The sequence below is a fragment of the Drosophila suzukii genome, chromosome 3 (assembly GCF_043229965.1).
Source record: "Drosophila suzukii chromosome 3, CBGP_Dsuzu_IsoJpt1.0, whole genome shotgun sequence".
Taxonomy (NCBI): domain Eukaryota; kingdom Metazoa; phylum Arthropoda; class Insecta; order Diptera; family Drosophilidae; genus Drosophila; species Drosophila suzukii.
Genome location: NC_092082.1, coordinates 48,693,469 through 48,709,197, shown reverse-complemented (window position 1 = coordinate 48,709,197; position 15,729 = coordinate 48,693,469). Strand labels below are relative to the sequence as shown.

The 15,729-nt window shown below is 43.9% G+C and overlaps 1 protein-coding gene across 7 annotated transcripts in view; it reads left to right on the top strand.

The window, feature by feature from the left end:
- The window catches only part of Myo81F (Myosin 81F), a 2,624,640-nt gene that overhangs the window by 2,530,416 nt on the left and 78,495 nt on the right, over positions 1-15,729 (top strand). For 6 of the 7 annotated variants that reach the window (XM_070995757.1, XM_070995758.1, XM_070995760.1 and 3 more), the window contains one exon: positions 12,369-12,695. The exons of the other annotated variant lie outside the window; for it this stretch is intronic. In XM_070995757.1, the coding sequence (XP_070851858.1) occupies positions 12,369-12,695 (327 nt within the window). The remainder of the gene's footprint in view (positions 1-12,368; positions 12,696-15,729) is intronic. 7 annotated transcript variants of the gene reach the window in all.

Sequence of the window (15,729 nt, the reverse complement as noted above, 5' to 3'; positions counted from 1 at the left end):
TTTCGAAACAAACTTGCGCTGCGCAAGAAGCTCAGGAATCTGCACGCCAAATCTCAATAGCCTAGATCTTATAGTTTCCGAGATCTCAGCGTTCATCCGGACGGACGGACAGACGGACAGAACGCTGAGATGAACGCTGAGATCTCGGAAGCTATAAGAGCTAGGCTATTGAGATTTGGCGTGCAGATTCCTGAGCTTCTTACGCAGCGCAAGTTTGTTTCAGCAATGTGCCACGCCCACTTTTACGCCCACAAACCGCCTAAAACTGTGGCTCCTACAGTTTTGATGCTAGACTAAAAATATTAAACGAAGTGTATTGTTCTCATCAATACCTATCGATTGACGCAAAAAAATGTTTGCCATGCCCACTCTAACGCCTACAAACCGCCCAAACCTGTGACGTCCACAGTTTTCATGCTAGTTTAAAAATTTTAACTGAAATGTATTGGCCAACTCTAACGCCTATAGCGCTTAAATCTGTCTATCGCCGGTAGCTGGCGCATTTCAATCTCGCTTTGCTGCTTGCATATCTCCATTTCCCTTTGGTCCCTTTAGCTGAGTAACTGGTATATGATAGTCGAGGTACTCGACTATAGCGTTCTTCCTTGTTTTTCTCTGGCTTGCTTATAGTTCGGTAATTTTCCATTGGCTTGCTGACAATTAAGTTTGGGTTCTTATTTTTTAGAGGGTGTCTCGAGGGTGACTGCGTAATGTGAGCATGTATGTGTGGGTGTGGTGACGTGTACATAGGAGTATGAGGTGATATGGATATGTCACTACCCCATCCGTTGAATTTGGCCTGTCCTCAGGCGGATTGTTTTGGGTATAACATTACATTTTCTTCTATGTTATTCTGATTGGGTAAATCGTTTACAAATTCTGTACTTTTTGGTGTTTCTTCCTTTGGTTTTATATATTTTACAATAAGTCTTCTTGGTATGCTCTTAAATTTATACCAGAAATACAATAAAATGCTTATAATAATTATTACAGAGGTTGTTAAAGTGATTATTTGAAATACACTATAATATTTTGTATGTGATTCTATTACTTCTTTTGTTTGAATATAAGACAATGGTTCCCATTTTGTTATATTATTATTTATATAAACACTCTGTGCGTAATCTAACATTGAATTTGAAAGAGTGAATTCATCTAATTGTATTGAACAACTAAGGATTTTAGCGAGGTTACTTCCGACTGTAGAAATTTATTAATGCAATTTTAATTCAACAATGTTTTAGGGATATTCCATGTCAATAAAACATTGGGTTCAACATAATTAATTTGGAAATTTTTATAAGTTTTAGTATATTTGCATTCAGTGTTTTAAGGTCTAAATATTCAATTTATATAATCATCAATTACAATTGTCCCTGTTTCTTTATTAAATATTTTATCTTTATATAGGAAATATATATTAAGTATATTTTCTGTTAATATATTGTTATTTTCACCGGGATAAGGAATAATTTCAAAAACGGGAGATTTGACTATCTCTGAAGGAATGTTGGAAATAATCAAAATTTCACTTGTGTCTGTTTATGCCAAGTGGAAGTTTTGATTTTCAACAATTTCTCAGGGTTCATATATTTTAAATAATCGTGTTTTAATAGTTTTGGATTAAATAGTCCCAATCTTGTCATTTGTATTCCTAATTCGATACCTTTTTCATATTCCGTAAAGTGTTGTAGGTTAGGTTAGGTAGAAGTGGTTGGAGATTAGATAGTAATGATGATTAGATCTTTTTCCCTAGCTCATGGGTTATTTGCTTTCGCGAAGTATTTTGTTCTTCTTACGAAACATAAGATCTGCTGGATGCTTACGCCGGTTCGGCGCCGCAAGGTTCTGAAGTGTGTAGCTACCTAGGGTTTGGAAGCGCTTTAGGTTATGCGCTGGGCAGAAGCATAGGAGGTGTTCGATGCTCTCATTTTCGTCTATCTGTTTGCAGCTGCGGCAGATGTCGTGGTTACTGAGTCCCAGCCTGTGCGCATGAGTCCCTATAAGACAGTGGCCCGTGAGGGCACTTAGGAGAGTTGAGATGTAATCTCTTCTACATTGTAGGAGAGTTTTTGTTCTTTTCGAGTTGAAGTTTGGCCATGTTAGTCTAGAATTGTGGCAAGTTGAGATTGAATTCCAACGGTTGTTGGAAAGTGTGTACAGTCTCTGTCCACCGTGTCCTTATCGCGAAGGATGTCGGCGGTTGTCCCTGCTATGCAGTTGCACTCAATATTGCGATGTCCAGGCACCCATATGATGATCAGATGAGTGGCCATCTCGTTAAGAGAATTGAATTGCCATGACTTCGGCTTGGAGAGTATTCCTTTCTATACTGGATACTAGAGAGTGGAGGGCGGTATCTGTTGATCTACCCTTACGGTACGCGTGCTGTGCGTCAGAGAGTTGGCTTTGGTTGACGGTTAGCCTGGTATGGGTGTCAATTATCCTTTCCAGGGTCTTCAACAAGAAGGAAGAGAGTAATCAGGAGGAAGTCCTTTGGGTTGGTGTGGGAGGGTGTGCCGGCTTTCGGTATACAAATTACCTTAACGTCCAGCCACCTTGTGGGAATATGGTTTAGAGCAAGGTAGCCGTAGAAGATGGCTGTCAGCCAGAGTAGGGAAATATCTAGTGCCCGTTGTAGGTGGGCCGGAAGAACCCATCTGGCCGGGGGATTTGAAGAGCTTAAAAGAGTTAACAGACCACTGAATGCGGCCAGGGTTTGAGATGTTGTCTATACTCTGGTCGTCTAAGTTCTCCTCTATGAAGAGGTCTTCCACTACATAGGTTTCTTAGGGAAGTGGGCGTCCAACAGTAGTTCAAGGGTTTCCTGACTGTTTTCCGTCCAGCTGTCAGCATTGATTTTTAGATAGCCAATGGTTGCTGGAGATTTTGCTAAAATTCTTCTGAGTCTGGATGCTTCCGCAGTAGATTCTATGCTACTGCAGAAATTAGCCCAAGCTCTTTGTTTTGATATTTTAATTTCCTTTTTGTATAGGCTTAGTTTTGTATGGTACAAATTCCAGGTAGATTTGCTTTTGTTGTATTTAGCTGTATTGAAGTAAGTTCTACGCTCTCTTTTAAGGTTCGCCAGGGTTGCGTTCCACCATGGTGGTTTGTGCTTTGCTTCGACTGTTCTGCTTCAGCAAGCACTTTTTAAGGCTATCTAATTCTTGACCGTTGCGTACGTGCGTCGGTGGAGCGTGTAGGTTCTTGTTGATGAGATTTTTGTAGTATCCCCAGTTGGTTAATCTTAGATTAGTAATGTTCTCGGCGGGAGGACAGTCTAGAGTTATTGTAAATTCTATGTATCGGTGGTCTGAGAATGAGCGCTCGATCCCCACCTTCCACGCTTCTAGCTGGTTAAATTGGGTATCAGATATTAGTGTAATGTCTAGAACTTTCCTCCTATTTCTAGTGATGAAGGTTGGGTCATTACCATTGTTGCAGATAAATAGATTTGATTGAAGAAGATAGTCGTAGAGTAACTCACCCCTTTCGCTTGTGTTTGTACTTCCCCATTGCGTGTGGTGTGAGTTAGCGTCCCCATGCAGGATGAGTTCCTTAGATGAGTGTGTATGTATGAGCTGTAGTGTAGTGGTGTTTGGTAGAGGACCTTCGTAGTCGTGAGCCAGATAGAATGATGCTATGGTGTGATTACTGTTTTCGTTTAGCTCCAGTCTGACCGTGGTGAGGTCGCCTTCTCTAAACTGTGGAATAAGAAATGTGTTAAAGTGTGTCTGTGTAAAATAGCTTGTATAGGGGGGTTGATAAGCCACAGATTTTGTTACTAACAATCCATGGCTCTTGAATGGGGACTACGTCTATGTTGCCTGTTGCCAAGCGGGTGAGGAGGGCAGCGGATGCTGCCTTGCTATGGTGCAGGTTAATCTGCAGGAACTGCACCATCTTTAGGACCGTGGTCGGGCTGGGTACCCTCCGCTTCCTCCGCTATGTCCTGGAGAACAGTACGCCCTGTTCGGGCTATGTCCTGAGTGCACAGCTGCTTCAGGCTCTCTGTCACCTCCGAGTCGGTTGACAAGTAGCCAGTGAGGGTGGCCTCCTCATGCTCCAATTCGTCGTCGCTCTGGGGTTTGTATGACGCATAGGCAGCCAGGTTGTCTGCCGCTAGCTTATTTGTGTCGTAGATGCGTAGTTGCACCTTATCGAACCCGTAGTTCACCCGGTTTTGTTAGGCTGCGGGGGGTTCCAAGCAGGCTTGGTTCAAGAGGATTACCACGTTTGACAGGATTGACCACCTTCCAACCGTCTGTCGGAAGCTTCGGGTTGAGCCTAGTCAGCAGGCTGAGTATAGCCCCTGGTTCCGAGGGCTCCGACGGCAGCCACACCCTCGCTCTGCGGCCTCGCAAACTGCCAACTTGGCCCCGGGGTAGACCTCTCCGACCTTAATAATTAATGGCGGCCTAGCAATGTGCTGCCGATCTCTCGTCTTCACAGGCGATCAACTTAACGTTGCCCTGGTACCACCCTTCATCTGTGCAATCGGGTGGCGGACCTGGGTTTTCGTCCAGCAAGGCCACTGACGCAAGGACCCGTCTAACCAGACCCCAATGGTTCCTTGGGATCCTTCCGCCTTCATCGCTCTGGTCGATGACTCCAATGATCTTCCGAACCTTTACTACTTCAGCAAAGGATCTCGACCATGTGCTGCGGTTGGTTACTCTGGCCTTCTTGCTCGCTGGTTGAGCTGTCTTCATCGACCTCCCTCGCTTGTTGCTGTTGCTGGTGGTCATAGCGAAGTCTGGGATTACCGCCTTTGCCCAGGCTATGTCCTCTTGGATATGAGTGGATTGGATTGGAGCCGTTTGAGGATCCGGAAAGCTTTCTTACGTCCAAGAGGTCCTGCCTGGTTAGGTGGTATCCTCTTGAACTCCTTTGTCCTGGTACTCACCACGAGACCGGCTTTGGCGATCCCCTCAGGATGGAGTAGCTGGTTAGCCACACTTACGCTGGTGGGAGGCTTTGGATTGTCGTTATGGTGAGTTGGGCTTAGCCGGCTGCGTTGTTCGCTGGCCTTGGCAGGGGTAGACGTCACATGAACTAGGGTATTCGGAGCCGTGATCTTGCTCTTCTTGTCGTCGTAGGGCTCTTTTTTGGAGCTGTTATCTTTTTGTTGTTATTAATTAAATTCTCCATGTTAAATCCCACGAGCTGCGGAGAAGGGACAGGTCCACCCGGCCAGAGATGCGCTGTACCCGGGTAAGACTGACTTAGAACAGGCGGTCGCCACTTGCCTGAGCTCACCGTTTGAGACTGAGTTTTTTGATGACTCCCAGCCAGATTGACTCACTCTCGGGGTGAGATGAGTTGTGTGGGTAGGGAAGAAGAACGTTCAAAGATTGTGGGAAGGGGGTATGTGTGAGCTACTTGTCGGAGGCGGCAGCACAAGCGCGACGTCGGTACTGCTACGGCGCAGATACCCGCTGAGTGTCCGGGGCTACTTATTTACGCTTAGTGTCGGGGGCTTGGCGGTAGCCGGGCCGTGTCCAACTTCCACGCTTATTCGTAGCTACCCTGGAGAGGGCGCTCGCTATCCGCAACCTGCGACCCGTTCGGTAGCCTTCAGCTTGGCGCCCTCCGAGCTATCCCACTAGCTCTTTGGCCGAAGCTGCGGACACAGTACGTATACTTTATGCGGGAGTACATCAATGTGGGACACATGCGTGAGGTGCCGCTAGAGAAAATCGCTACTGGAAATCAGTTCTTTCTTCCCCATCACCTAGTGCTAGGCCGAAAACTGCGAGTGTTTTTTGATGGATCCTTTCGCGACGTCAATGGTTAGGCCTTAAATGACACTCTTTTCATAGGGCCCAGTATCCAACGCGATTTATTTGTTGTGTGCCTACGCTTTCCAATGTACAAGCTCGCATTCTCAGCGGACATAAATAAAATGTCTGGAAAATATGGGTTAACGAAAAACACAGAAACTACCAGAAGATCGTTTGAAGAGAGGATCCATCCGATCCGATCAAGCATTTTCAAATGTGCACTGTAACCTACGGAACGTCATGTGCACCCTTCCTGGCGGTACGAGTGCTGGAACAACTCCGACAACCCGAATGCTTCAAAAATCCTACTGGAGGATTTTTATGTCGATGATGTTCTTACTGGGTCAAACAATGAGAATGAACTACGTCGAAACCAAGATGTCAGCTGATGTCGTGCGCAAATCTGGAACTAGGGAAATGGGTATCGAATACCTCAATCATTCAAGCGGATGATACCGACGCACAATCGTCGCCAGTTAAGGTCCTCGGACTATACTGGCATCCTGAAAAAGACATTTTAACGTAAAACTTAGGTCTTGCGGCAAATCACAAAGAGACAAGTCTTGTCCGACGTCTCCAGGACATTTGATCCTCTCGGACTCTTGGCACTCATTGTAATCCAGTTTAAGATTATTTCCCAAAACTCTGGCTCTTAAACTTGGATTGGGATGAAGTGGAGAGCAGATCTAGACACTCTGCCAACGACGCAGACAATATCGAGCCTCACGGATTTTCGGATGCCTCAACCAAGGCGTATGCTGCTGTGGTATACAGCAGTGTTACAAATGACAACGGATCCATCTCGGTGTCTCTTGTGGTTGCGAAGACAAGGGTGGCGCCACTAAAACAACAATCCTTGCCACGCCTGGAGCTTTGCGCAGCACTTCTTCTAAGCCAACTCATTCGTTCGATCTCTTCTGGAATGCGCCACAAGAACATAACTGTTTTTGCCTAGTCCGACTCATCAACAGTGCTCTCCTGGTTATCCTTTGCACCAACCCAACTAAAGACGTTTGTTGGAAACAGAACCTTCAAAATTCTTGACACTATTCCTAGGAAGGCCTGGCGGCATGACTCCAAATCAAACCCAGCTGACTGTGCTTCCAGGGGTCTGATGGCTGCTGACCTCATGGACTTCCATTTGTGGTGGAATGGACCTTTGTGGCTACAGGACAAGGCTCAATACCTGGTAAAGTTGAACGATTCACGATTTGGTTTATTTCTTTCAGACAAACGCATTCAAGGAGAAGTCAAGACAAACTGTTTGACTGCACTGGCTGTTGCAGCTCCGGGGCTACTTATTTACGCTTAGTGTCGGGGGCTTGGCGGTAGCCGGGCCGTGTCCAACTTCCACGCTTATTCGTAGCTACCCTGGAGAGGGCGCTCGCTATCCGCAACCTGCGACCCGTTCGGTAGCCTTCAGCTTGGCGCCCTCCGAGCTATCCCACAAGCTCTTTGGCCGAAGCTGCGGAAACAGTACGTATACTTTATGCGGGAGTACATCAATGTGGGACACATGCGTGAGGTGCCGCTAGAGAAAATCGCTACTGGAAATCAGTTCTTTCTTCCCCATCACCTAGTGCTAGGCCGAAAACTGCGAGTGTTTTTTGATGGATCCTTTCGCGACGTCAATGGTTAGGCGATCCAACGCGATTTATTTGTTGTGTGCCTACGCTTTCCAATGTACAAGTTCGCATTCTCAGCGGACATAAATAAAATGTCTGGAAAATATGGGTTAACGAAAAGCACAGAAACTACCAGAAGATCGTTTGAGGAGAGGATCCATCCGATCCGATCAAGCATTTTCAAATGTGCACTGTAACCTACGGAACGTCATGTGCACCCTTCCTGGCGGTACGAGTGCTGGAACAACTCCGACAACCCGAATGCTTCAAAAATCCTACTGGAGGATTTTTATGTCGATGATGTTCTTACTGGGTCAAACAATGAGAATGAACTACGTCGAAACCAAGATGTCAGCTGATGTCGTGCCAGAACTAGGGAAATGGGTATCGAATACCTCAATCATTCAAGCGGATGATACCGACGCACAATCGTCGCCAGTTGGCTGTTGCAGCTCAGGTTCATCCACTCGATGAGCTGATCGCACGAGTTTTTTCTTGGCTCAAGCTCGTTCACATTGTGGCCTATGTGAAGCGATTCATTCAACGTACACAAAATCCATCCTGCGATAAGGCCTCTAGAGATCTTACATTTGAAGAGATTAAGGCAGCAAGGATCATTTGTATAAAACACGCGCAGCGCTGTTTCCACGAGGACTATCAATTGCTCCTTGCCAAGAAACCCCTAAGAAGCCGATCGCAGCTGGTCAAACTTGCACCAATGATGGACGAAAACGACCTGCTGAGGGTAGGCGGACGACTGAACGAATCGCCATTGTCCCGAGAGGCAATGATCCTGGAACACGAGCACCAAGTAAATCTTCACCCTGGCGTTTCTTCCCTGTTTGTAATCGTTCGTCAGAGATTCTGGAGACCTGACAACAGAAACCTTCTTGGCTGCCTTGCGGCGCTTCATATCCCTACGTGGCAAGTGTAGCAAGAACTAAAGCGACAACGGAACAAACTTTATTGGAGCTAAGCGATCCCTCAACGAAATGCAAGAATTGCTTTCATCACAACGACACAAGGACATCATCACATCCACACTGGCGGATGATGGAATTCAGTGGGTACTCATTCCCCCTAGAGTTCCTCATTGGGGAGGGAAATGGGAGTCGGCAGTTCGCTGTGTCAAACTGCGTCTGCGCCGAGTCACCGGCAATTCAACGCAACGAACAGATGCACACCTTGCCTTCTCAAATCAGCGCAGTGATTAATTCACGCCCCTTATGCTACACATCTGTTACCGAAAACAACTACTTATAACCCGCCCACTTCTTAATTGGACAACCGTTAACGACCGTGCCAGATCTGACTTAAGCCACATCCCTGTTTTCCGATTACGATATTGGCAAAGCAAGCAAGCTATGCTTCAAGGATTCTGGAAGAAATGGCATCAGGAGTATCTGATTACTCTGCAACAACGTCCGAAATGGACCACTTCAACACCCAACCTCTCGATCGATGATGTAGTTCTCTTTAAGGAGTCTCTGAAGGAGAAACTAGCTTGCGCTGCGAAAGAAGCTCTCGAATCTACATGCCAAGTCCCAAATTTCTAGCTTTGATAGTTTCCGAGAACACAGCGTTCAAACAGATGGACAGACAGGCAGACGGACAGACAGACATGGCTAAATGATCAAGAATATATTTACTCTATAGGGTCGGAAACGATTCCTTCTACCTGTTACATATCATACTTATGACCATTTACTCTACGAATAACTGGTATTAAAATCCTGTTCCGATCCCAGGCAAACCAAAAAAAAACAACTAGTCTTGTAAATGAGAAATGGCATCTCTTTCCAATTCGAAAAGAGGTTAGCCGAGATGTACATGTGCCGCGTACAGACTTGGGAGTGCATGGTTTATCTACATTTTTCGCTTCTAAGCCAAAATACTGTTGAATAGGGTATAATAAAGACAGCGGTATATCTCTGCCTTTTCTTCCGCTGAATATATAACTTCCGCATGCATAATAAAGTTTATTAATCTAGTGAATGCAGATTTTAGTCCTTTAACAACTCCATTAATGTGTAGAAATTGACATCAGTAATCCTTTCTTCGAGGAAAAAAGTGAAGTAATGAAATTGAATACTTCTACTAAACCAGCCATAGCGCTGTCTTAAGTCATAAGTTAGTAAAACTTTGTAAAAAAAATAGAAAAAATGTAATTTGGGTAACTTGCTTGGTTAATAACTAACTAAATTGAAGTCCGATTCCAAGAAATTACAAGTCCTCGGAAAGGTAAATCGGTCTACTTTTAGATTGTTTCAACTGTCAAACGGTTTGATAATTTGGTTCTGTGGTATTAGCTCTTTAATCAAGCCACATCCAAAAAACATGTCAGTGATACCAGCGTGTACAGGAAGAACATTTTCGTCTAGAAAAGTGGTTTTAAAGCAAAAATTTTTTGAGTGTAAACTAGAGTTTTCCAACTCTTTCTTTCCGAACTCTTTCCGAACTCTTTTCGCCTTACCGTTACTCCGTGACAACTCGCCGCGTATGCGGACGCCAGCAGCCATTTTGAATTATTGCCACTGCTACATTTCCCCTTTTTTCTCGAAACCATTTAATCTCGATTCTCCTCCGGCTTTTATCCTCGTGTATCCTGTAGTCTTTAAGTCTCCTTGATGTCTCCGACGATTAGCTCTCTCGATCATTCCTCGACGCTACAGCGCAAGTCTTTGAATCAGTTTGCATATCTTTTCCATGAGTCTAAAATTTTCCCGCGAAGTTGTTTCATGCTGAACTTGCATTCCGTTACCGTCGTTTCTCCATTTGGATCCATTAGGTAACGATACCCATCAGATTTCGATAACTTAGCTGTGGACTCATTCTCTGCCTAATAATTTTTTTCTGTGTATTTTTCTGTGTTTTTCCTCCAGCGTTTGCCAACGATTTTATTCTTTTTATTTGATTGAAATAAAAATTGAAAGTGCTCGTCGTTGTACGTTTTGATTTTCCGGCTGGCTACAGTACTGGTTTTGACGGGAGACGAATGAATCCTTCAGATGACTTTGACATACTATAAGCCATCCACATACTATGATTGTGCTTAGGCTTACATGTATCATTGTTCATATCCTGGTACCCCAACCTACCCAACACACCTACAACCTCGCTACTTGGCGTAGTCTCGGATAACTCTGGCTCTTGCAAAATCTGGTTCCTCTCCTTTCTACATGGCGTAATCATGCTTGACTCTGGGGAATGACCTGTTAGCTCGGAGTCTGGATCAATGTACATGTTGTTAATCAGCTGTGGCGTTTGTGTGCTGCTGTTGCTCGTCTGGGCTTTGTGTTTGTTGTTGATTAAGTTCAGTTACGTGGATGTCCGCATTTTCTTTGTGCTTGTGTGGCGTATTTTGCAGATCAACGGCGAGGCGTAATCAACAACTTGATACGGCCCGTCGTATCTAAGGCCGGTTTCGCGGCGAATCTTTTGCCAGCTTTTTATTGGTTGTGCTTCTTGGCACATACCACGTTACCCAAACCTGCCGTCGATTGCCTTTTTAGAATAGTCTAGTGTATGGTGATGTCTAATATCCATGTCGGCCAGAAAACTTTATAGGATCCTTCGGGGTACCATACTTTGCGACAGTGCGTTTCCTGAACGCGTTTTGAAAGGAAACGGCTGCTGCGCTGTGCAGCGGCACTAGTTGACTTCCCTTGGAAAACTGGTCTATTAGTACCAGTAGCATTTTGGGAGTTTCTGGTTCAACGTTTTCCGGACCTCTGCACATTCCTTCGCTGGAGTGAAGGCTATGAGCTGCCTGCTGTTTTCTTTCCGTGGAATTTGCCAGTATCCATCTTTTAAACCAAAACGGCTTACACACAAGAAGTCGGGTTGGCCTCTTCCATAGATTTTGGGTTGATCTACCTGAACTCGACGCACAGCCTTCACTTGCCTATCTCCTTTTTCATCACTACGATGGGGGAGCTATACGGGCTCTTCGAGTGTGTTCTGAACCTAATATTACAAAGCTCATCCACCGTTGCATTGATATCCTCTTGAATTCTTGGCATCTTGGTGCATTTGGTTTTTCGTCCATCATTGTGATCAATGGTGATCAAGTCTGTCGGTTTCTGGCCGGCATTATAATCCCGTGTCTGGCACATTTTATTTCTGTTCCGACTTGTGTTAGGAAATTCCAACCCAACACCAGCGAGAACACTACCCCGGTAAGGACAGCAAGCTCAAAGTCAGTCGATAGTTGCCGCCGCATCTACCGTCTGCTTACCTAACTTGCCGCGTCGTCCTTGTAACATTTTCTAGAGCAGCAATATTGTCCGCCAGTTCTTCGCTAACGAAGCTTGACGTTGCCCCGGATAATCGGCCATATTCCTATCTATAGCAGACACAGTAGAACAACAAGCGTAGACTTTGATATGATCGTACCCAGTGTTCGGATCCGCCACCTTCTCAACAGTCCTCCTGAAAGCCTGTGATGTGAGTTATTTCTCTTTTCTGCCCCCGACAGTTTTTCCTCGAGCTAGTCGCTATGTCGGTTCCTGGACCGTAATAAGATCTTGTGTCTAGCACACTTTATTTTAGCTCAAAATTTTTTGAGGAAAACATCTCAACATCAAAGAATTCAATAGCTTTGGTAATATCAACTGGTCGCTTGTTCCCGGATTCGACTTCTAACTCAAACCGTGCATGTAACCCGCCGGATCCTTAGTCTGCCAACATAACTGGCCGGATTGCCAAGAAAAATACCTTTGGTAATGTAAGGCATAGTTTCACACTTTAGGCAAAAACTGGATCCGATCGCATGATAGGCAGGGAATATCGATTGGGTCTCATCAGCTAAGGCGTAAAAGATATCATAATCATGCCTTTTCAATATCTTATATACGTGCGTCGACTGGTTTAGTCATAATAGTAACATAAATAGTAAAGTATTTAACAGAAATAAAAATAATTTTAAAAAATGTTTATACAACTTTTCTTTTTAAAGTGTTTTTTTAGAACCCAAGGGACAAGGCGCCGTCAGTGGACCCCAAGCGGTCAGGAAATTTTGTGTACAACTAATCGCAGACCTTGTTATTCAAAGTTTTATTTTATGGACGGACAGTATTATTCAATTGAATTTCAACCAAGCTCTACAACCCATGAAGTATTGGAAATTATAAAAAAAAAAATCGGATTACATGATAAATCCAAAGGATATTCCATTTATGAAGTAATCGGAAACTCGGAAAGAAGTCTTTTATTGGACGAAAAAATATGCGATGTAATGGCTAAATGGGAAAGGTATCAGACGACGTCACAACTTGGAACTCAGGTAACTTTTTATATTAAAACTACGCAGCTTTGTTTGTGGTCCATTTTCCCCGTTTTGTTCCCCGTGAAGAACACCTATTTCATGTGTTATAGAACAGCATCAATAAGCGATCTTATGTCTAGTTCTATGCAAATTAGTCTCTCATTTTTAACACTTTAAGAATAAAACTTTACCAAATGTCTTCCATTATACCAATCGTAGTTTTTTTTCTTCTACCAACAAGCAACGAACTGATTTTGTTGGTCTGCTCGCTACAAAACTCCTGCGGCTAGCTCAGTAGATTTTGTGTTCGTCCCAACAAATTTATATGACGAGACTGCCCGTAGATCAGTGAGAAAGCACAGAATTCAAAAAACAGCACTGGATTTGATTTCGTACTTATTACTGCGGAGGGTGGCTAGGTTGGTCTCGGTGTCGTATGGCGCTGGTTCCACTGGCTGCTGATACTGCTCGTCTCGGCTCGCCAACGCGTTGACTCGAGGCCGCTTGTCGTGCCTTAGACTCGCAGAGTCCACCCCAGCGTCACCCTGCTGCTTGACGTCCTTGACGTTCCTGCGCTCCTCTAAGAGTTCCCCGCAGCGATCGTGATGTGGTTGCCGGTGATGTCCACTAGTGTTGTTGTCAATGTGACTGCTCGCCCTTTCTGGCTTGTAGTGTGGTCCTCTGCCACTCGGGGTCTTGGACGGTTGCTGTATTGGGACCTCGCCGGTAATCGCTGGGCTCCCCAGGAAAACGCCTCTTAAAACCACAAATTCTTCCACCGCTCGTCCTTCGTGCCAGGTCCTGCTCAGTCGGGCAAGGCACAATGGCTCTAGACATCTTTCCCTCGAGTTACGGTTCCTCATCGCTTGACTCTGACGAACCCGCCGTGCGATGTGCCAGGGTGTGGGCGCGACAAAGTAAGAAACGAACCGCCTTGACTTAGCCGTGTGATGCCCTCTGGACTTCAGCTACCTGTATCTCAATTTGGAGATCCCTGATGTCCCGATCCCGAACGTCTCGACGTAACGATCTTGCTTCTTGTAGGCTTCCCACGACGCTGCTTACGACGACTTTGCTTGTTGTTGTTGATTTGTTGGTGATTGAGTTAGGTCTTTGCTTACTGACTGATCTTGTTGGGTTGACTCCTCGTAATCGACTGATGCAGCTCCCAGCGCCCTGCGGCCTTATATAGGGCATCCGGGAACCGTTAGTTACCTTTTACGGCCCGCTGGTACTCTCCACTCTAGTTTGACCTCTTTGTCCCAGACCCACGGCTACCACCTGGAGTCCGATGTCTTGGCGCTATCCTGCTGAACCTCCTGTGGCATGTGGCATCCAGGCGTGCCGTTCTGCTGCTGAGATGTAGCACTTCTTCTCATAGTTCAAAGTCCACGGCAGAGTCCAAAGTCCGGTGCGTTCCGTTATTTCCAATTGCATCATCTAGTTCTCCAAATTTTTTTTATCCAACCTCTCGTTATCCAAACTCTCTTTCTCCAAACTCTCTTTCTCTAACCTCTCGTTCTCCAAACTCTCTTTCTCCGACATGCCGTTACTACGCTAATTCGCCGCGTATCTGGTAGCCGGCAGGCCACCATGTATATTTTCCGCTGCAATTTGTGGGGAGTTATTCAGCTCCCTACAAAGTATTAAGGTTTATTAAAATCTGACGTATATTTCTTAAAGCTGTAGTCGTGTGGTTCGACTATAAGATACCCGTTAGTCAGTTAATGAAGAGCGAGAGAGATGCTGATCTTCACACGAGATCCAGCTATCGGCGGTTGCTTAATTGCTCGTGTATTTTAACGAACAGTCCTATTCGAATTTTTTGCATGTAGAAAACCAGATAAATTCAAACTTTTACAAAATAATTAAAAATGTGAGCGCCAGGTAGATATCTCTTAAGAATTCTCTGGTAAACTGACCGCTCAAAATCGAATTTCGGTAAAATGTTTTTCATATTTATATCTGTTACTCGTAGAGTAAAGGGTATACTAGATTCGTCGGAAAGTATGTAACAGGTAGAAGGAAGCTTTTCCGACCTCATAAAGTATATATATTCTTTATCACTAGACGAGTCGATCTAGCCATGTCCGTCTGTATGAACGCTGAGATCTTGGAAACTATAAAAGCTACTTGAGGTTCTTGCGCATCGCAAGTTTGTTAGTAGGGTGCCAAACAGAGTGCAGTTCGCCATGATATCTCTTAATTTTATATATTTTATTTGGCTTGAAAACTTGGCTCTAGTTTTTGTTTATTCCCTGTCGACTTTTTACTTATATTTCAAACAGTACAAATAGTTCAAATTAAATTTATCGCATAAAAAAAACTAGATTGTTTGATATGCCAAGAGATAACATAACAGACCATAAGTTCAAAATACAAAAGTCGTGAATTTACAAATTGCGCTCCAAAACACTTTATTGAATTTGCTTACTTTTCGGCTCAATCCAAACATCTAGCTCTAATAGTTTCCGAGATCTCAGCGTTCATACGGACAGACATTATTCTACGAGTAACAGGTATTCAAATTTTGTATTTATTTTTTATTTAAACTTAAAATGTTCTACACAAAAATGACTTGTTTGATATTTGCAATTTCTTATAGATATTCTTTTTTTGTGGCATTAATTAATAACTTAAAAACGAAGCAACATTTAAATGTTGTTTTTTAAATTAGGTATATCAAATTATAAGGAAATAAAATAAAAAAGGTAGGCATGGTCCCGCCTTAAAAAAAAAAGAATTTTTTTCTTGTTAATTAAATACAATTTTTTTTTCTTAATTAATTTCTTTGAAGAAAACCGAACTTAATTTAAAAGAAATATTGGGGTTTTTTATGTTCTATTTTTTAAGTGAAATTGTAATTTTTTATATTGTTTCCACTATAATTCTTAACAAAAATACAAAAACACCTTATGTTGTAAAATAATTTTACAATAAGCGTTATTTAATAAGAAAAAAATTGCACACTGTTTTTTTTAGATAACATCGAAACTGGCATTTACCAGACGAAAATGCGAGAAATATACAGTATTAGGTAGAGGTCTTTAAA